General features: G+C 35.3%; 1 protein-coding gene across 5 annotated transcripts in view; it reads right to left on the reverse strand.

Moving 5' to 3' along the window:
* The window catches only part of SPOCK3 (SPARC (osteonectin), cwcv and kazal like domains proteoglycan 3), a 186,896-nt gene that overhangs the window by 57,332 nt on the left and 106,503 nt on the right, over positions 1 to 23,061 (reverse strand). For all 5 annotated transcript variants that reach the window (XM_062615424.1, XM_062615348.1, XM_062615178.1 and 2 more), the window contains exon 5: positions 11,773 to 11,899. In XM_062615424.1, the coding sequence (XP_062471408.1) occupies positions 11,773 to 11,899 (127 nt within the window). The remainder of the gene's footprint in view (positions 1 to 11,772; positions 11,900 to 23,061) is intronic.

Raw genomic sequence — 23,061 nt, forward strand, 5'->3', positions numbered from 1 at the left:
GGCTGCACTAAGTAGACTTCGCAAGGGTAAGTCACAACCCTGGAACTATTCTGTCTTTTCATTAATGGCTTAGAATATGAAATAAAAGATAACCTACTAAGCAGGGAAGAGGCTGGAATAACTTTAGAAAACAGGAATATAATAAAATACTCAATGGAATAGGCTAAAAATATAATGTATTTAAATACAGAATATGGCTATGTTCCACTATTAGTTAGATATAATAATCATGTTCAAAATACAAGCTATGTAACAACTGGCTAGACATCCATTTCAATCAAAAAAAAAAAAAATCTAGTGATCATTATGAACAATTGAATGGGGTTTAAAAACACTAACATATGAGGACACATAAACAGGATTTCAACCTACAAAGCATGTAAAATAATTCCACACAGATCTGGCAGTGCTTAAAATAGAGCACCTTTAGTCCAGCTTTGTGAACAGGGTTTCCAATAGGAAAAGAGGACTAGAAAATAGAGGAGTCACCAAAAAGCTCAAGGAGAAGGTATGTTCAGTCTAGAGACAAGAGGATTCAAATGACAGCTGTCAAATAGGTAAAAGGCACCCGAAAGATACCTGAAAAGAATACCATGACAAATGTTACACGAAATAATTGACTTAAATTGCTGAAGAAAAGTTTCAGATTAGATGCTAGGAAGACTTTCTAATAATAAGGGTAGTGAAGTATTAAAATAAATTGTTGGAGAAGTTTATTGAATCTTAATGATTGTCTTTACAACCAGAATTAGATAAATCTGTCAGGAATTACAGCTGTGTAGTTTATCTTGCTTTGAGAAAATGGGTGGACCAGATGGCATCAAGCTTATTCAATGTGGAAGTATAGGACAACCTGCTCTGAGCATGAACCAGTGTCATGAGATTATTGCTTGCATAAATCTTGTTCATTTAACTGCAGAGATTGAAAGACATGAATGAATGAACGAGGGAGACCAAGTGTAAGAAGAGAAAAATAATGCTTACAATGCTTATGCTGGACCATGGATCTTTGATAACTTCAGCAACATTCTGTGTGGTACTGAGTGTATTTGTGCCCTCCTGAGCTCTTGAAAACCTGAGATCTGATTTGGGAACATGCTAAATAGTTTTAGATAAACTGAAAGAAAAATGAATTTAATGTATAAATGATTTGCAATGTGAAACATGAAAAACCTAATCTTTAACTGGGCATCCAAATTTCTGGATAATTGTTTTGTTTCCATCTGTCTGTAGAATCATTTTCTATCTGTAAAACAACACTCATCATGCAGAGGGACTATGTGTGACACAGTGTAAATTAGTTACTATTTGCAGAATTCTCAAAATCTACAGGGAATAAAGACGTATTAAAGCAGATGATAAATTTAGTTTAACTGTCTGGCTACTGTATAATAAAAGATATAAGACTGTACTAAGCAGTGCAGAGAAAACAAATTGCTGATTAGATACAAGAGAGGAATGTCCATTCTTTGTTTTGAGTGAAGAGCTCTGTGGAAGAAATGGCAACATAATTAAGACTGCAGTATATGTTGCTTGTGCAACATTAACTTGGGCATTTCCCAGCATTTTGTCAATTGCGTTCCTTTTTGAGAATGCTATTACCTCAGTGGCAAGACAATATACTTTCACTCAGTAGTACTGTCTTGCCAGGAATATCTAATGGCTTCTAAACTAATTAAAGCTAAGTAGCAAGAGAAATGGCATGTATCCTTAAAGCAAGGAACAGAAGCTCATCACTAGTGCCTTCAGGAGCTGTCTGCAGATACTCCCTCCAAATCTTCCTTCCCTTCACCTTGTATATACGGGACAGATGGAAGCAGATGTGGTGTACTCCTACAGTATACAAGTCAGCAGAAGCTATCTGTCAGTGCATTCTCCTGGATCTCTAATGTGCACTCTGTCCATTACATGCTTCAAGCCCTTGATATTGAAAGAATGAAATTTGTCCAGATATGTCAACACACCCTCTTCTACCATATAAACATAACCTTGCAGTATTGGGTGAAGTGTGAATTCAACATAGTCTTTTAGAAATTTTCATGTGCTCAGGTATGAAACACAGGAATGCTTTCTAGAACACCACCTCATTTAACGCTGCACATTTAGTAAATGACTTTTTAGACAACCAGTAGCTAACAATTACACAACTCTACAAAGCATTTCATCTTTGAAAGGTCACTGTCACCTTTAATTGTACTTAATGAAAACTCTGTATAAGTCCATGACTTTTTTTGTGCATATATAATTAAACAGGGCATGCTATCTAATTCTAAGGAAAAAAAAATATACTTATTAACAAAATTTTGTTCACTCAGATCTAACCAAGCTTCCAGGGTACAGAAAAGAAAAAAATAGCGATTTAGCGCAGGTGAAGCAGGGAATATCAGTAGGCAATGGAGAATTCAAAAATTCTGATCTATAGATGCCTTTTTTCCTGTCAGTAACTTGTTAATCATGTGTATTACTTACCTAAGCAATAGGACTTTAGGTTAAAAGCTTTTCAGCACACAAGTACTACTATTTAAAATGAAAATATTTCAGAATATTAACCATTAGGACATGCAACCAGCATTTTGTGCAGAGAACAAAAGGAAACGTGCCTACTGAATCAAGACCCTGAGTAAAGAAAGTCTTCTGTGACTGAAAGAGAAATGACGATACTTTATTTATAAAGCTATGAGCTTTACACGACAAAATGAAAATCTGCATACAAAGATTTCTTCCTGTTCACTTTTGTAGCTCTTGCTCGTTTTCAGCACTCTGCAGTGCAACAGCACAAAAAGAAAAGCCTGAAAACAGGTCAACTAGCTATTCAGACTTTTCTGGACACCCTAGAAAACATATTAAGTCACAGAAACAGGCAGATAAGATGCCTACTGAGATTACACCTACCTGTCTTTGCATTCATATGTAAAGGCTTTTAGATACATGATGCTCAGGAGCTTCGGTAAATCCTACTAAGGACCCATCTAACTTTTAAATCAGCCATCTGAGTTTTTAGGCACCTACTCTGTTTGGAAACACATACCTCAACATCTTTTCTATATATTTTGAAAACAGGTGAACTAGCATTTTATACCACTAAATGAAAATGTAAAGCTTAATTTATGCTAAATGACAAAACCCTATGTCTACTTGAAACATGATTACCAGTAACTTAAAAAAGTATTAGTAATAATGCTTCTAGTCATTTTTTGTGTAGAAAAAAGTAATATATTACCTCAGATCCAAATTAATATTTCAACATTCCTTGAAGACAATAAATTCTGTAAAAAACAAGATATTTCAAATACAAAAAATTATAAAAAATATTTAGTGTTTTTAAAAAAACGATTAACAAAAATATAACCATATTACTCCTACCTATATTACTCCTTCTGATCTTGGCTTATTCCAATATTATAAACACTGATGCAGTTTGAAATCACACAGCTTCTTGTAAGCATTCTTAATATTAAAAAAAAATTCTCTTTCTGACATATACACACATACACTAAAATCTATAAATCCTGGCTCTTTTACAGAGCTCTTGCCCATTCAGTCCAAATTTCAGCACTTCATCAGGCTCCTTTTTTCAAACTTTTTCATCATTTTTGGCAGACCCAAGCTACAGAAGCACAGAATGTCACTCAACACTGTATGTACATTAGATCCTTGGTGTACCTCATTGCCTGTATTACAGTTTCATAATTTGCAGGAAATTTCTTGAAAAAAGAAAAAGAGAAAACAAACTTTGTATTTTTCAAGGTCAAACTTCAAACTTGAAAAACTAACATTCAAAGAAAAATCTAAAATGTGAGCAAACCCATTTAATTCTCCTAAACCATCACCTTAAAAATTGAGCACTACCCTGGCGCAAAATCAGCTTTCAGCTGACAAGCAAATTTCTGAGTAATGGCAATGGTAAAGTAAAAGTAATGGCAACGCTATAAAGCCTTATAAAAGACACAAATAGCTTGCAAAAGCATGGAATTTTTTGTTAAAAGAATCTGCTTACTGCTCATTAGCATGCATTATCACTGTATTTTTAATGTGGTATGGCTTCCTAAACCACGCTGGCTGATTGCATTACAAATTAAACAAGTCCAATTTATCTAATTACATCTAAACTGAAATATTTATAAAGTTATATGTGAGCTAAAATAGCATCTAAAGGGCATGCTCATTATTCTTCAATTACAGGAAAAATAATGAAAGTAATAAAAGTAATGTGAATGGACCTAGCTAGTCCACGCTGGATTACCCTGCCCAAATTTCTAACACATTTATACTATATGAACTGGGGGGACTGGGGGAGAAAGGGGAATAAAAAAATCTGTATGGTTACTCACATTTAGGTGAAAGCTAAACAGAATCACTGTTGAGATCAGAAGTTAAGACACTCCCAGGCACTCTGTTTTCTTAGCATCACATTGTCTCTACAGCTGTCTACTCTGTTTTTTCACCCACCTAAAAATGTATGCTAAAATTCATTTGAACTCAAAGTACTAGATTCTAGTTATTAAACAGTCAGAAAGAGAAGGCTCTGTGTGCTATCAGTGAAGGAATTTTTTTATTAAGTTCCACATTCATAATAGTTCGCCCTGTCAGGGAAAGAACATACTGTTGTACAACTGGGAGTTAATACACCAAGCATGGCTGGCTTTCCCTATATTACATATACCTCTTTTTGAACTTAAAGAGATTTATGTGCTGTAGAAACATACAGAACTGTGCCTAAATCCTTCCACTTTTGCTGTTAGTACTTGACTTCTAAAATATACATAAGATTTCCCTGCTCTGTGTCAGACACATATGGATTAAAAACATGACAACACAAAGTCAAGTCTTCACATATCATGCTCTGAAGGAAGAGCTAGATTGGTAAATTTTGCTACAAAACTTAGTTTTCTTCTAGTAAGTCCATGGTGACCTATGATGTTCCTTTTTTTTCTGGATCTTTGTTGTCATTCAGAAGACCTACCTCTGATAGTCATTTTTTTTCAGATCTCTGTCTCCCTCTCAGTTCTCATCAATGTTCAGATCTCTTCTTTTGGGACTTAAGTTATTTTACTTTCATACTATTTTCCTTATTTACTCAAGATCCCATCCAAGAGAACATCTGTTTGTTATGAAATACTTGGCTTCACTTTGATCTCAAGATTAATGTAGAAAAACAAGCAAGAGAGCAAGAAGCACTGTCAACTTGTATGAGAAAGGTCTATTATGTTTTCTTAAATTTAGAAGAAAACATCCATCTTAAAAGTCATTGGACATGTAAATAAACAGGTAGGATGATTCTTTTCTTTGCTAGAAATGACTGAAGCTGAGGTAGATCACAACCACACCACTGAAGAAAACTGTTGAAGGTAGAAACAAGACAAGTTTCCTGAAAGACTGTTTGTTTTTTCAAGAGACCCTTTAAGGATTCTGTTTGAGAGCTGGCTAAAACATCTGAACATATCTGAATATCAACTTTTCATTTCTTCAAGGTTTCTTCTTCCTTTTTTTTTCCCTGCTTGCTTGTTTTTCCCCTAAGAGGGAGGGTGGCAGATGTATATTAATGCTTCAGAGTCCTGATGTGAACATGCCGTGAAACTCACACAACCCAGAAATTTCTGGAAGAGTGGCTTTGGATATTTTAAAGTGACATTGTTTTGGGAGGAAAGTGGATGTGCATCCCATTAGAAACCTGAATCCCGGATAGCTTTCTGTGGTTCGGTTACATTATTTTATAGCCAAAAACTTAATACACCTGAGCTGTGCTAACATGTATTTGGTTGTTTGGGTTTTTTTTTGGTACTATTGTGTGGCTACATATTTTATCCTACAGGATAAATTCAGGAAAATGATCACTTTTAAGGACATAAATTTACTGACTTCTATGGCACTCTGGTGACAGAAAAAGAGCAAATGCGTTCTGAAAAAAGTATAATCATCCCATTCACATACCTATTACAAAACAAGAAATGTCTTTGTTGTTACATTTTCTTCCATTTCCTCATGTATCTGGACTACTGCCTTGTGTACAAGGACAATTTAGGTAACCATTGTTCTCCCTCACTTCTGGGATACTGGAAGGAATGTTCCAAGGAGAACAGAATGACATGCCTGGGATGGGAAGTACGGCTGTCAGAGACATGGGAATAGCATACACCCCTCACCACTAAACTTCTTCCTTTTACATAGATTCTCCATACCACCTCCTTCACTGGCACACTCTTTGGGGTCATCTTTCAGAGCATTATTGATGTAGTATTTGAATGCTTTCATGAGCCAAGATCTGAGCCAGTTTTCATGTCTGCCATTTGCTACTTTCATCTTCTTTAATACCACCGTCACTCTACAGGCATAAATATGCCAGTGACAGCACCTGTGTCCAGGTCCTATGCATTTCTGCCTGTGTATGACAGAGATACCTTCTAGAAAAGAATTCTTGTGCCAAAATCATTCTGATTATTTTATCTGTATTTAGAGTTATGATATTTTGAATACTGTTTTCAATAGATTAACTTCTGCTGGTTAAAGCTACCATTCAGAGAAAGACTGTTCTCCAGAGAAGTACAGATGTCTCCAATGCAACGTTAACAGTTTCAGAAACCTGAATCTTTAGCTATCTTCTCATGTTCACTTTAAGCAATTTGATTTTTCTTGTTTTGCTGGATGTCCCATTTGACAGTTAATATCCAGTTTTAGATTTTCATGTACAGGTTCTGAATCTGAGTTTTTTCTGTATTCATTATTTTGTATCTATATACTGCTGCTGTGACATAAGAATTATTTAATAAGCCCTGACACTTGTTTTACTTTCCCTTATTTGTCCTTTTATTTTATTGGTTTGTCCTTCCAGCCTTGATTGTTTATATTCTAGAGAAAACTGATTACTGTTTTAAAAAAAACAAGGTAAAGGCATTACATAGATTAAGGTTTAAGAAAATATTTTCTAGTCCATAAAGCAGCATTTTTTAATTTTGATAGAAGTATTAAAGTTTATTTATGTTTTAATAGAAACACAATATATAATTTTATATTAAGGAAACAGTATTATGGAAATGAAAAAAAAGGAACCAAATTCAATTCTTGCTATTATAAATATGTCATTCTAGTCTAAGATATATTGAGCTGCCCAGAATTTCAAAATACTGAAGGTTCTATAAAATAGTTTGTAATCTAAGATACCATCTCTATACCTTTAGCAGCAATTTAATTTTAACACAGTTGATAAAAAAAGAGAACCGCTATATACAATTTGGAATTTCTAGTGCATCAGCCTATTTGACAAACTTGATTAAATAAAGTGAAGCACCCCTCTCATGTTTCTCTTTTTTTGAATGCAATATCCTATCTGTTTCAAGGTTCCAGATAAAATTTCAGGCATTATTGGCAAAAACCATTGATGACAGAAGCTGGCAAACCAGTCAGTCTCATTTCCCGATATTTTATCAATCTTTTTAAGCATATAAACAATAAACAAGGAGTTTCCAGTATTTCCGTAAAGATCAGTTTGTCCTGATAAAGTACACTCCATGGATCAAACAAGCAAGACACATTTTGTCTCAATGGCTACCTGTCAGTCTCATTAAAAGAAGGTTTGTTTTGGTTTTCAGCTTGGTTGTTTTTTTGAGGAGAGTTTGATTTGTTTTTTGTTTAGGTTTTTATTTGGGTGTGTATGTGGAAGAAAGGTTGGTCATGTTTGTTTTTTTTCTTTATCAGTCAACAACTTTGACTTGTAAATGTACTTCAGCCAATCCACTTTCTAGCAATCTTTTCTGAAGTAGAAAGAAACTGTCAACATCTCAGGAATGTGACCTGAAAACTCACAATAAGCTCATAAGTAAATTTAAACCAATTCAACTTTTATAATAAGAATATGTTTAAAATAACATCAAAAATTAAAAATGTTGATACTTAGTTTTAAGTGCTTCCTCCAAATAATGTTTCATACCAAAAACACTGCTAAGAGATAGATTTTTAACATGAAGTCTTTAAAACACCTGAAATGAATAAAGGCAGCCATGATTTTAGAAAGCAAAATGTTAAACATGGAATTCCTGAGAAGAGAATCTAGAAATTTCACGTAAAATTATAAACAATATTTGGATAAAGTAAGCAACCAGTATCAAAATCCCCCCTCCCACAGTGTGATTTTACCCAATGGCTCTCTTTCAGTCTTCTAATAAAAAAGGAATCATAATTTGAGAGACCGAAGAAGGTAACTGAATATTAAAATTACCTAAATTCACATACGTATCTAAAGTCTATCAATCAAGAATAAATATACTCTTTACTGACTGTCTGCATTTCTGTAACCTTTACACCTTAGTCTGAGAAGGTAGTTTAGATCCATTATTTCTGCAAAACATTGTTTTATTGGTAATTATAGGGATGTCATCAATCACATGAAGTTTTCATAGGCAGGAAGAAAAAAAATCATAACAATTTCACTGTTGACATGAAACCAATGTGAGCAAATTGTTGCTAATAAAAAAATGATATACGACTTACTGCCAAGATGATTCTGGAATAAAATCATGGGGCAATGGCCATATTGTAGGCTAACTTATTTCTGTGGTGTTTTCCTTTCAAAATACCAAAACGTTGCTCACTGATCTAATTTACAGTTAGATTTTGTTATAGTGGGACTACTTTTGACCACGTTCAATCTAAGAGAGAAAATTTCAGCTTATTAAACAAACATCAGAACTGTTAATTAAAATATGCAAAAACCACCCAAAAGACAATTCATCTGATGTGTGACTATTTTTTTACCTTGTGGCCTTTTTGCAGAAGGCCCTGAGATAATATAATATACACTATGGGAGAATTTTCCCAACAGATACATCCAATCTTGAGCAGCATCATCTCCTCCACAGTTACTCCAGCTTTACTGTATGCATGCTGGACAGCAGTGAGTTGCATCTCTGGGTAAAAGAACAGCAGGAGGTGGGTTGCTGCCACAAAACACTTCATCCTTTTTATTTCCATATTAATTCCAGGAAAGATGAAGCTAGAAAAAGGCTGCAAGAGCCGTCTTGGCAGCAGTGACCATGGTTTTCCTGGATAACATGTATTATGCCAAACATATAGGGGTACCAAAGCCCGATGCCACAGGACTACTTGAGTATTTCTATAGTTAAAATGAATAATAAACTTTCAAGTGCTAAAGTTTAGAGAAATGCAGAAGGTAAAACTAGACTAACAAGTGTAAAACATATACAAGTGTTATTTACAGGCTATTAACTAAAAATCGTTTTACCACCACCACCCTGGCAAGGACATGGCATGATCTCTATACTGAATTTCTTCCCACATAATAATTAATGTTCACTTTGAACACTCAACATTTCAGCATGTAATATTTTTATTTCAACATTCTTGTAATGCTAATAATGAATATCTTACATCTGCTACTTTTCTTTTACACTGACTGCATTTGACTAACTGTAGGCTGAGAACACAGTAAACATAGCATGGCCTGAAAAAATAAATGGGAAACAAAACATGCTTACCTGACTGGATCAGTTTAACTTAGAAGTTAACCTTTCCTTCTACATTGCCTACCTATTATATAACATTTTTTCTCTCCAAAGCAAAAAATGTGTGTGAAATACCTACAGTTACAGAATTTGACACTAACATTTGCATGGGCTTGGCCAGCAAAGGGAGGGCATACTCCCAAAGTAGCGTCCATGCAATAACTGCCAGCTGCCTGGCTGTGTTCTACAATACTACTTACTGACTTGTTTTCAGAAAACGTATTCTGCAATTTGCCACAGTCATTGGCAAATGCATTCTAAATACAGAAAACTGCTATATAAAATCCTACTGGAGCCTGACGACACAATGAAACTAAACTTTGCCTGGAGTAAGGGAACACAAATATCCATCTTTATGTCAATTTTTAAAATGACTGCTCCTGAAATAACCTTGCAAGGACATTTTAATTCAACTGCACCACAGAGTATGAAATCATAACATCACTGAAATGAAAGTAAATATCTACAGGTTAGTACAGATCTCCTGTGGTCGTTAAGTTTTTTAGCACTATTTATAGACTTCTGCAGAAATACTTCAAGCCAGACCATAAGAAACCGTAAGGGTCACTTCTGCATATAGGACAATTTAGAATGCAGAATTCCCATATGATAAAATAAGAAATTACCAATGAGGTTAAAACTGGCTGCGATGTTTATATTACATTAGGTAAAGTATTACCTTCACATGGAACAACAAAAGAAATGCTAAATAACACTATCATCTAATGTCTAGTAGGATGCAAGCACATTTCAAGCTCTTAAGACATACACGATTACCGTGAATGAAAAAAAAAGTCTTTTCAAATTCCTAAATTAAAACTTTAAGTCATATTATTACTGGAAAAAAATTGTTTTCCTGCTAGGTCAAAAAGTCCAAAGCTCAGTGCCTCCGGTATACTGGTGTAGGGCTTAGAACTTTTTTTTTTCATTTTCTAAAGAAAAACCAAGCTTCTTGAGCAGTTCGCTGTAAATAAATACATATTCAGCTCAGAAGAAAAGCATTTTCCAATGTAAGCTTTAGGACAAAAGCATAAAAACTATTGAGGAAGCGCTAGTTATATTTGATGTTTTTATTTTACCAAGAAGAAAACATCCTCGGAGCAGATACTTAGGGTTCAATACAGCAGCCAGTCACTCCTGGAAACTCCAATCCTTTTCTGACACATTCAGACATAGTTTGCAATTGTAGGGAAGAAGAAAATTCAGCACAGCAAATACTAATCCTAAAATCTTTAAGTCCTGGAAAGCATCATAAAAATATTTTGCTTAAAAAGTTATCTAGAATTTTTTTTATAAGTAATAAACCAAGCTTCTCCATCAATTCAATCTAGAACAGTCACCATTATTATCATTATTACTACATTTCTCTTGAAGCACTGGATATTATGTCAGAAACACTTTGTTAGGGAAGGACACGGTGTCAGTATAACAGAGCACAGTAGTTCCCATGCACTACTGCACGCTATTTTTGACAAAAATGGGTTCCTCAAGGGTACTGAAAGTTTTAAGAGAGGATGCTAAACAAATTGGTTTATTTTTAGCATTACAAAGTCCCTTAACCTCACAGGTTTCACCTGAGCACTGTACTAATGCAGTCACATGGATTCTGGACTTCAGCATGAACAGGCAAAAATTTTTCTCCAAAACAGACTGGGTAAACTGACTAGTATTTTTTTATTTACTATTCTGTCTCCAAATAAGTATGAAGGAAAAGACAAGAAGGTCAATGAATACAGAAGGAAGATTTGGTTATAGCCTTCAAATACATAGAAGGCATGTTGCAAGAAGGAATGATATGCAACAATTATTTACACTATTACAGTACTTTTATGTGGCTATGTTACATTTATGGCTATGTGCTTGGAATGTAAAGCATTCCCATAATTGTCAACTGGAAAATCTGACTTAACATATTTATCCTACCCCCAACTGGGGAAACACAACAATTTTTACCTTGCTCAAAACCCTGCCTTGGTGTCTGCTGCAGACAGACTTAATCTAGAGCTGTGTCATATTGTGGGGCACTCTCATACTGTGCTGCTTGGGGTATTACTGTTTCATGCTGCTTAGAATTTGCTACCGTTTTGCTTTTTTGCCTTACAATATACAAGAATTGCCGTCAGTTTCAATCTGTAATATATATTTTAGTTAAAACAAATAAATGTTGATTTGTGCTACAATACAGTATTTTATTTTCCAAGAGCTGGAATTGATGGGAACAATGAAAGAATAATTAAGTTACTTATTTAATTCTTACCTGAGAAGAGTATGTGTGACCATCTGATCCACAAACAGGATTGGTATAAACTACAGGACACTGCTTGCAGTTTGATGAAATAGGACCACCCCTCCACTGTTTATGGCCTAAACCAGCCTCTTTCATACTGTAAGTAAACAAAAAGTATGTAATTCTGATAAGTAGTAGTAAAAATACAACACATTCAGGGTATTTTAATAAGCCTTTACAAAATGTAAGCCATACATAATTTCAATCATTAATAATTTCAATTTTCTTCTAAGTAAAGGGCTGCCACAGTCTTTCACATACAGTCGTTTACCTTTATACCCTACTGTAGCAATACATGATACCTGCATATTATTTCACTTTCTTAGTAGAAGATGATGATGAAGATGATGCTTTGGTGACTTTTACACTTAATGATCAGTGAAAGATGTCTGACTTGTGTAGTATTTACTTTTTTGTTGCTATTAAATAGTATGAATGGAGCTGTTTTATTAATACTGGTGTTTTAGAAGTTAATGTTTAAGTACTAGAAAATTACATCATAAATACTACAGAAACAAGTAGGTGGTCCTTCAGAGTACTGTTTGCCCCACTTTGACCACAGCTTTTCACAGCTTACATTTCTTAAAAGTCAGACTCTAGCAACCAATGCAAAGTTCAAAGGAAAAAAAAAGAAGGTGCACTGGAGCACGGAACTGATCTGCTTTATCTATTAATGGCTTTCATATAAATAAGAAAATAGAAGAATAATGCATGATTTTTATACTGTGTTTTCTGCTTGGGATCTTACTGAGATATCTAAAAATGATTACGCTTATAATACAGCAATGACTTTTCAGGACATATTCAAGCAGTAAATGTTCAAATTTAAAAAAAAACACCTCAAATAAAATCCTTTCTAATGGAGCAGAACTCTTTGAGCTTGGATCACCTACAGATAAACAAGAACTATTTTACTAATTAGTCATGAAATGCTGTTTGAGAAGAACTTGACTGGAGTAATAAAAAGAAGTGAAATGAAGAGAAAATAAACTCATCCTTTGTTTCTAGGGTGTTCACAGTACAAGGCTAAAAGCACACACTTAACAGTAAACTGGTGATGATCAAAAGCAAAAACATTGCCAAGCTATGCTAATGTTTCTGTGCTGTTCATAATTTGGGCTCTAAATGTGGCCTTTAAGAAGAAAAAAAAAATAAATCATGTCAGTTAGAAGTTTACATTCAGATGTTGTTGTGTGGCGGAATTTTGAACTGTGCAGAGTTTTTTACAGTGTAAACAGGAACCCGAAATGTTGTACACAGAAATTATCAGTTAATTCTTAAAAAACAGTAACAGCTTCAAGTACATGTAGCATAATGAGTGGGGCTTATGTCCACCAGGAAGTATAAAGAAAAAGGAAAAAATTGAAACCTATCACCCTAATTAATTATAAACAACAATCCTTTCTGCTGAGTTGCATCATTTAAACACTTAGAACAGACCATTTTTTTTCTGTTATAGCAAAGAAAAGCAAAGTTGAACTGTATCTCTGTACATGTATAATATATAGTAATAACCTAACTATTGCTGCTCCTCTCACTTGTCTGACGGTTTTCCAGACATCCACATGAGCTCAACATACTTAGATTTTTAGATGGCTTCTCTTACTTCTTATTACTTTTATAGCTCCCAGTTTTCCAGAAGTGCCCCAGTAGCCTGAGGTTACTGGCAGGACCAAGGTCCCAGCTACCAACCTGATGCAATTTCTGTTTATCTGAGATACAGTAACTCCAAACCACTGCATAAATCAATTGCAAAAGTTCCAGATATCAACAGGGAGAACACCACTTATGGCAAAAATCAGAAACTGGAAGCAAGATTTGTAAGACACACAGGGACTGTTGGGTGTAGATGCCTAAAACATATCAAAGAAAGGACCAGGGGTGACTAAAGGCCACCAAAAGCATATGTGCACCCTTGTACATGCCCTCAACAAGAAAAGACACAAGAAAAAAAAAACAGAAAGGAAGGAAAAGAGAATCATGTGTCTCAGAAGTACAACAAGGAAGGTGGACAGCAGAACAAGCTCAGTAGATGGAAATCACAGGTCTGTGACAGCCAGTGGAGAGGTATGAAGAAAATGGAAAATATTTTATCCAGTCAGATAGATTACCTTCTCCTCAACTAACCTCTGCTTTGTTAGCCTTTTAAATGCAGAATGTCCCAGGGCACCCATTTACGTTGAAGAGAGTCAAGTTTCCTATTACACAAAACTACCTGAGACCAGCAGATCACTCTTATCAAAATCTAATAACTTTCCTGTAATATCTGTATTTTTTTTAAACTTGGAATGGAAGGTATAATTATAAATAAATTATAAATAATGATACCTTGAATGTATCAGTCCAGAGACACCTGGTCATGGAAATTCTTTGTATGGACATCTGCTCAGAAACTTTAGTATGATGATGTGGAAACCAGACTCTGTATTATTAGAACTATTGAACACCTATTTCTTGCTTGTCAGTCACTGAGACGACAGGCAAATATGAAAAATCAATTAAAAACATTTTTAATACTAGTTATGGTAGACACATATATTTCATAAAATGTTAACAATGTCTTTTAATTATGTACACATTTCTACTCACCATTCTTAACTACATCATATTTGTTCCTGTTGACTAATTTTGTTACCAGGTGTTACGTTTATTTTCATTAAAGCTAGGCAATGAGCATACATACTCTTCTATGATTCTATGACATGGAAATAACTGAAAAACTATTGTGATGATATAAATCATGTTGAATTAAAATCAGTGGTGTATGTTGCCAACATCATGAAATAATACACAGAAAGTCTGCTCAACTACAATATAATTTGTTATAATTTACTTGAAATATGCAGCTAAAGCAATGCATTTTTAAATTTTAAAATGTTCAGGAAAGAATAGTAAACAAAGAAATCAATTACTTGACTATTAAGAAATCACTTCTATCTTGCTCGTATTTATTACTTTCGATTCTATATGCAAGACCACCCATACCACTACAACTTGCAGTTACTAAAATTCTGCCATTAAATTTTTTACCAGCTGGGCTTAAACCACAACACCACTGCAATCACTAAAAATGTTTTTGGGTTTGTTAGTATTTTGTCACAATAAATATATGATGCTACATAAAAGTCAACCTCTTCCACTGAAAAGTCTTAATTTCCTGAAAAGGGCTTTGGGATCTGCCTAATAAAGATCTATTAGTGCATGCACAAGCTCCACCTTATGTGATACTTGTTGAAACCTAAAGTGTAAAATTAAGTATATGGGTTTAATTTACCAGCAACACTTGTGAGTGCATTAATTTGCATACACCAAATTGTACATATGATTTCAGACTGCATATGGAACTGCAAGCCTAGAAACATAATTAGCCAATCTGCCCAATTATTCTAGCCTATGTACCTGTTTGCATACATAAAACTTACCTTCCTGTGTACACAGTGATTTGTCTGCAAATACTTTGAGAAAGCCTGAAGTAACCATTGAAAATTTAGCTGCAAGCAACTCTTAAGCAATGTGACTTACGTAATGACATCTATAAAATGCATGAGTGCCCAATTCACTTGGAAAAATTACATTGCGTAGCTAGATATGAGAATCTTCAAACACAGGTCTTCAAATACAGACTGATGGAAACAAATCTGAGTTACTAAACCTCCAATTTTCCAAAGGACTCCTCCAACTCTTGTCCGATAGCTACGTTTGCATTTTTTAGAGATTTCAGAATTATTTCAATTTAAAGACTGCCTGATTATGTTTTGCCATGGCCTTTGGGGGACACAACTGGGCTCTGTCAGATTAATGTAATCTGAAAAAAAACCCCACTTATATTACAAAATCCAATTTGGTTTCATTACAGTTGAATGGATTTACTTGAAAAGTTACCTTATCATGTTAAAGCATCCTGGAAGAAAATGATAGCTGTCAATATATTATTGAAATGTTTCTTTCAAATGTCAAAACAAACCAAGACATTACTGCCTGTCTCTGTGTATGTCTATATTAGCCTTGCTTCATTATTTTGCAAAACTCCTAAGAAATACTAGAGAAATCACTTTTAAGAAACCAACAATAATTGAATAAACCTAAGCCAAAAACAACCAAAGGCTAATAAAGTTACTGTTGGAATCAAAAAATATTTTAGCAACTTTAAATTAACAGTAGTGGCAAGACATTTGCATTTCTTGATGAACCACCATAATGCTTAGCAGGTGCACGTGAGATTATATTAATTCAGCTATTATTTTTCCCCAGCATCTTCACCCAACCTTAGGTTAGAAAACTGAGTATCATCTATCATTTTTGTCATGAGCTCTAAGCATCACAGTATTATTTCAGAATATTTCTTCTTGTGCATGTAGGAAGAAAATGCTATTTACTCAACTACACAGGAAAAGGAAAACAAGATATCTTAAGGATACAAGTTCTTACTACCTCCTTCCACCTACATATATTATTAAAAAGATAAGTCTACACTTTAAGGTACTTTTTTGCCTTGTTGTCACATAGCTCCATTATTTTCATCACTATTCTGCCTACTTTGTCAGGTGAAAGAAACCACTACATTATTCTAAATGCATATATATATATATATATTAAACCAAATTCTAAACAAAACAGCCATATCTATTAAAAACAAAACAACAAACAAACAAAAAAAAGCAACCCACCAAACAAAACAAAAAAAAACCCCACCACAAAACAAACAACAGCTTCAAGTAATGCTGAATCCTGCTGAAATTTCCTGGAATAATATTTACTTCAGTTTTATTGAGTGACATTAGGAAGTATTTTAACAAGACAGAAAAAGAAAGAATGCACAGCAACACACAAATCATAGAATGGTTTGGATTGGAAAGGACCTTAAAGATGATCTAGTAATAACAACCCTGCCACGGGCAGGGTCACCTTCCACTACACCAAGCTGCTCAAAGCCCCATCCAACCTGGCCTTGAAGACTGCCAAAGATGGGGCACCCACAACTTTTGGGCAACCTGTGCCAGTGTCTCACCATCCTCACAGTAAGCTTCTTCCTAATATCTAATCTAAATCTTCCCTTTTTCAGTTTAAAGCTATTCCCCCTTGTCCTATCACTACATGCCCTTGTGAAAAAGTCCCTCACCGGCTTTCTTGTAGGTTCCCTTTAGGTACTGGAAACTGCTGTAAGGTCTTCCCAGAGCCTTCGCCTCCCCAACCTGACAAGCCCAACTCTCAGCTTGTCTGGCCTTTGTGGCCCTCCTCTGGACTCGCTCCAACAGGTCAACATCCTTCTTATGTTGGGGGCCAGAGCTGAACACAGTTCTCCGGGTGGGGTCTCACAAGAGCGGAGCAGAGTGGAAGAATCACCTCCCTTGACCTGCTGGTCACATTTCTCTTGATGCAGCCCTGCACCCAGTTGGCTTTCTGGGCTGCAAGAGCACACTGTCAGCTCATGTTAAGTTTCTCATCAACCAACACCCCCAAGTCCTTCTCCTCAGGGCTGTTATCTATTCTCCACCCAGCCTCTATTTGTGCTTAGGATTTCCCTGACCCACATGCAAGATGGAGGAAGGAGGTAGTAGGACCTTGGAGTACCACCTTATCCAGTGAGTGGTTGTCGTGGTTTAAACCCAGTCAGGTAACTCGTTCGCTCACTTCCCCCCCTTTCTTGCCCTCCCCCTGCTCCCGGAGGGACGGAGAGGAGAATCAAAAAGAATGCAACTCCCACGGGTTGAGATAAGAACAGTTTAGTAACTAAGGTATAACACAGATCACTACTGCTACCACCAGTAATAATAATGATAAAGGAAATAACAAGGGAAGAGAATACAACACCTCAGCACCAGCCGACTGATAACTCACACCCCTCAGCCCGACCGAGCACCGACCCATACCTCCTTCAACCCCGCAGTCCCCCAGCCCTTCCGGCTAACTCCCAGTTACATCCTGGGCATGACGTGCTGTGGTATGGAATACCTCTTTGGTCAGTTTGGGTCAGGTGTCCTGTCTCTGCTTCCTCCTGGCTTCCCCTCCTCCCTGGCAGAGCATGAGGCTCACAAAGTCCTTGGCCAAACCAAAACATCCTTGTTATCAGCTCTGTTCCCAGGCCGAAAGCCAAAACACTGCACTGCACCAGCTACCAAGAAGGGGAAAAATGACTGCTACTGCTGAACCCAGGACAGTGGTCCATCCATCAAATCCATGCTTCTTCAATTTAAAGACAAGGATGTCATACAAGACAGTGTCAAATGTATTGCTTAAGTCCAGGTAGATGACATCAGTCAATCTTGCCTTAGCCACCAACACCATAGTCATGTTGTAGAAAGTCACCAAATTTGTCAAGAACCATTTGCCCTTAGGGAAGCCATGTTGGATGGAGAATGGATTGAGAGCAGCCCTGTGGAGAAGGACTTAGGGGTGCTGGTTGACAAGAAACTGGAACATGAGCTGGCAGTGTGAGCTCACAGCCCAGAAACCCAACTGTATGCTGGACTGCATCAAAAGGACGCACGGCAGAGCTAGATGATCTTAAGGTCCTTTCTAAACCTAACCATTCTACGATTTTATACTTTTAGGTTGCATGTATTCTGCTCATACATTGTAAAAATTGTTTGAACAAAGTGATCCAAAGAGGGAAGATTAAAACTATAGGTCCAGAAGTAAAGAACACATTAGAAGAAGACCTTGGATGATGCAGGCATTTTTGCATGGCAGAGCAATTCACCTATCACAGGAATTCTGATTTGGCTCTTCAGCATACATTCATGGGCCTCCAACATGAGATACGAAGAATTCTATAATGCATAGAACCAACACTACCTCTAGAAGACAGTTAAAATATGCATTGATCTCTAGATTATTCATACATTTTCCAGTTCTTTTAATGTTGGCAATTTTGTTACACCTGTACTGTCTTTCAACAAAGCAATAGGATTTTTTTTTTTTTTACAGTAAAGGGTCTTATTTCTGTAGAGGCTATTTTCTGTGCAGGCATCCATCCAACATCACACGAATGTACAAAAAGTCCGAATCACTGCGCCATCTAGAGGCTACACTGAGAAATCCTTTCATCACTAACGATCATTACCTAGCAAAGATCATTACTTAACAGATATTTGCAACATAAGAAGATAACCCCTTCCCAACATAGCCTGGGATACAAGTTAACTTCCTACAGGCTTCAAAGCTGACATCATCAAATGCAAATGTCATGTTTTATAACTTCTACAGTACAATGGCAGTGAATTTTCATTGAACAAAGTTAAGATACACCATTTTTAGTTTGTCAGTTGTGCGTAGGTTAGAATTTAAAGATTGTTTATAAAATCTTGGTCCTGTTGAATTTGGTAAGAAAACTTCCATTGCCTTTCGGTGGGCCATAGTTTTAGCCTGTTGCATCAGGCTCCACATATCACAACTACCGTTCAGGATGCTACGCTTCTATAGCAACAACAGAACGATCCCTAAAGATTATAAGTCTTTTGGACTAATTCAGCAGTATTTTAGACACAGACCTTGAATAACAAAATAACATATAACTCTGCCAATAAACACAACCACTACATCTGCATTAGCAAACAGGTACCACAGGATTACGCATACAGAGTGAAACATCAGGTGCTGAGACGCTAAAGACCATGCTTTTGGGGGAAAGTGGTGATGGACTGCTTTTCTGTTTAGTTTGTTAACTTTGACCTCATTCTTGTCTGGCATGCTGGCATGCATTAGGTAGGACCCTGGAACACCTTTTATGTTTTTTCATTGGAAATTTCATACACCCTGAGAGCCATTCCACTATTAAAACCAAAGCAACCTAAGTGAGATGATCAGATTTTCCTACAGTAGCACAGTCCCAATTGAACCAAATCATTAATGTAGACACACAGGGGATTTTGCTCCCCTTTTTTAAGCTTCAGTTTTTTCCTTTCCTTCCTTTTTTTTTTTTTTTTTGAGGAAAACCAAAATTTCTTTTTAAAAGAACATTACATTACTCTCTTTATTAGCTTCACTGCACCCCAATCAACCTATCCAGAAAGAAGAGCTCATTTTAACACAGAATACCAGGAAAATTACCCCTATTCTTTCACTATTTTTTGTTTTTAACTAGAACAACAATTTGCCAAGTTTGTCTTTGTAAATTACAGCATCATTGTCAAAACCCTCTTCCTTCTAAGAGCCAAACTGCCCTCCTCACAACAGAAAAACCACCACCTGATAATTTGAGCCAGCATGTACTACATTCTCATCCCTTACTTTTTCTCCAGGCTCCACAGAGACTGAATAAACGTCTGTAAAACTATAAAGGAAGAAAAAGTTGGATGGCAGGCACACAGAAACATATTAAGACCCAACGCACACATCCATCCACATGCAACAACAATTCCTACAGATTACATAAACAAACCATGGCCTTCACACTTGTTTTCTCCCTTTTCATGATGAAAATTATTTCTTCACCAAGTTCCCAGGGGCAGATGCGGTCAAAAGGGCTACAGCAATGTAATTTAGAAAAACCCCATTACCCTCAGAAGTAAAATGAAACTGCAGGAATACAAGTTGCTAAAGAATCATAGGCTTTGAATCCAGACTATGCAATATCCACACAATCTTTTTCAGATACCTCATAAAACAATACAAAATGTAATCTAACAGTTACTTGCTTATCCCAAATTGTTAGTTCTGCGCAGAACAGATCAATACAATGATCTGGGTTGACACCTACTTTAGCAATAATAATAAAGACCTGCTGGGTGTAACAGCCATAAGTTATCACAGCAAACAATTTCTGACAAAATACATCATAAAATGATACAGCAAATCTGAGGCCATATAATAGTAGGAACAAATACTATTAGAAGTTTTCAAGGATTACTGTTTTCAGAAACTGTACAGAACATGAAAAGACCCTTGTACATGAAAGAAGTTTACTATGATCAAAACTCTGTGTATACTCAATATGCAAAGCAAAATGTTACTCAAAGGCTGGCATTTTTTTGACTCTCCAGTGCAACATTTTGAAGGATATATTTTGTAACTATGTAAAGGTAAAGAGAAGAAAATCATGCAGGGAAAGAACAGTGAAGTTACAGAAAAAGGTATTTCAATTATTTGAAATTATATGAATACTTACTGTCATTTAAATGATAAAGGTGCTTTCTCTGCTAGTTATTATTTTCACATATTGTAGATGGTGAAAAATCACCTTGGTAATACTGACTTAATTTTTAAGCTTATCAACTCAGCTACTATTTTTCCTAACTCCCATTGGTTAGATGACTTTTGCCATTTCATAAAAATATTAACCTAAGCATGACAACTTTCCTTTCAGTGAACATACGCATTCTAACTCACCGGAACAGGCAGTGAAAAACCCAGCATCTCCTAATTTTCATAATAATTTAAGTGCTATGTTTAGAAAATGGCTTTCTATTTTTCATCTGTAAAATCTTAAAACTTCCATGATATCTCCATAATAACAATCAATGGTTAAAGCTTTCACAAGCACTACAGAAACTGACAGAAATAAAGTTAAGCAAGTTTGAATAGCTCCAGTGACTACATGGGTTGCTCACAATTTTCACCGATTTTGGAACTGAGGCCTCAAATTATTTTGTACATATTTTAGTTGTTATAATGTACAGACAAAATTAAAAAATAAAATTGAGATTCATACATACAGACATCCCACTTTGGTAAAGCAATAATGTACTATTTCAGAAAGATTTTTAATAGAGAATGTTCACTTATAAACTTCACCTTTTCATGACTTACCAAGATATGCAAATGTATTTAATGAGTGCTTTCTATGTTAATCTAAGTGTTCAACCTTGCTGCAAATGCAATTTTATAATCATTTCACTTAGAGTTATCACCTTTTCTGAAAAATGCTTTAATTTTATAAAGCCAAAAGAATTATTAAGCAGCTCTCAAACCCATCATTTTCTATTTGGCCAAGACAGAACATTACATAGATTTTGTGTCAGCCTTGCAGTTTACCTCTTTAAATATAAACGTGTACACTAGTGATTAGTGTTACTGAGGAAAAAAAATCAAGAAAGACATCAATTTCTGTTCCAAAAGAAAGCAGAAATTCTTCAACATTGTTTCTGATACAGATAACACAGAAGTGCAAATAATTTCCTTTTTGCTTTACATATTATTTAATAAAGCAGTATACTACTTTTTTTTTCCTGAAGACATAAACCAGTCCTCTTCAGTCAATGAAAATAATGTTAAGAACTAGATATAATAACCAGAAAAATGTGTCAAGTCTTACATTCTTAACAGTTTGTTTAGCAGGAATCTAAAAGGCCCTAATAAAAAGCAAAGTGCACTCATCATTTAAATGCTGGTTCTATGTATCAGTATGTTTTGTATTAGCAAAACTGCAGGGTTGTGTATTGATTTAATTTTTTTAATGCTTACATGTCTATTATTGACAAAGAATTCAAAGTTACCATTTCAGAGGCTGTTTTGCATACTACGATGCTTTTGTTACCTGCATTTGATAGCCTGATTACAGACACGGTTCTCATCAGAAAGCATTTTAATGCCTATAAGTCATAAAAACTCAGAGAAGAACAGTAACTGAAACATAAAAAAGTAAATTAAAAATAAATGAAAATAAATGAAATTAGTCAAATAACTAGGAATCACTTCTACAGTCCAAAGAAGACAAAAAGTGACAATATTTTGATTACTATTACAATGGTCACTCCTACAAGATTTACTACTCTGAGTATAAATACAGAAAAATTTGCACTAGAAAATAGCTGGTTCAAAACACTGGCTGCTAAAAAAAATTTCCTTCTATTATAAAGGTAGATTGATATTCCACTCATCTCATTCAGAACCCTGCTGACAAAGTGATTCTCACACAATCTTTTTCACTGCTTTGCAAGTACAAGTTGCACTCTTGTGGCCCATACTCCTAGCTCATTCTTCCCTCACACTGGATCAATCACAGTGTCTACTTGACAATGAAGACACAAAATAAGGTAGCACATTTATAAGCATCAGAATATATATTTCAAAATCTGAAAGAAGGATTTCCATTTTCCCCTTTTATTATCATCATCAAACATGTCTGCTGTGCCAGTCACTTGAATTTGAGAGTCAGCATGCAACCTAAAACTTTTATTTCTTTGAATACTTAAAAGGTTATTTGCATTCTTCAAAACTTTATATTCAGCTCTTCAGGTAGGTAGAAAATATCAGTTCAACATCAATTTCAAAAGAACATGCTTTTCTTCCTTCTGAATAGTAAGTACAGAAGAAACATTT

The sequence above is a fragment of the Pezoporus occidentalis genome, unplaced genomic scaffold, assembly GCF_034315485.1.
Source record: "Pezoporus occidentalis ecotype Australia unplaced genomic scaffold, CSIRO_AGI_Poc_V1 ctg1, whole genome shotgun sequence".
Lineage (NCBI taxonomy): Eukaryota > Metazoa > Chordata > Aves > Psittaciformes > Psittacidae > Pezoporus > Pezoporus occidentalis.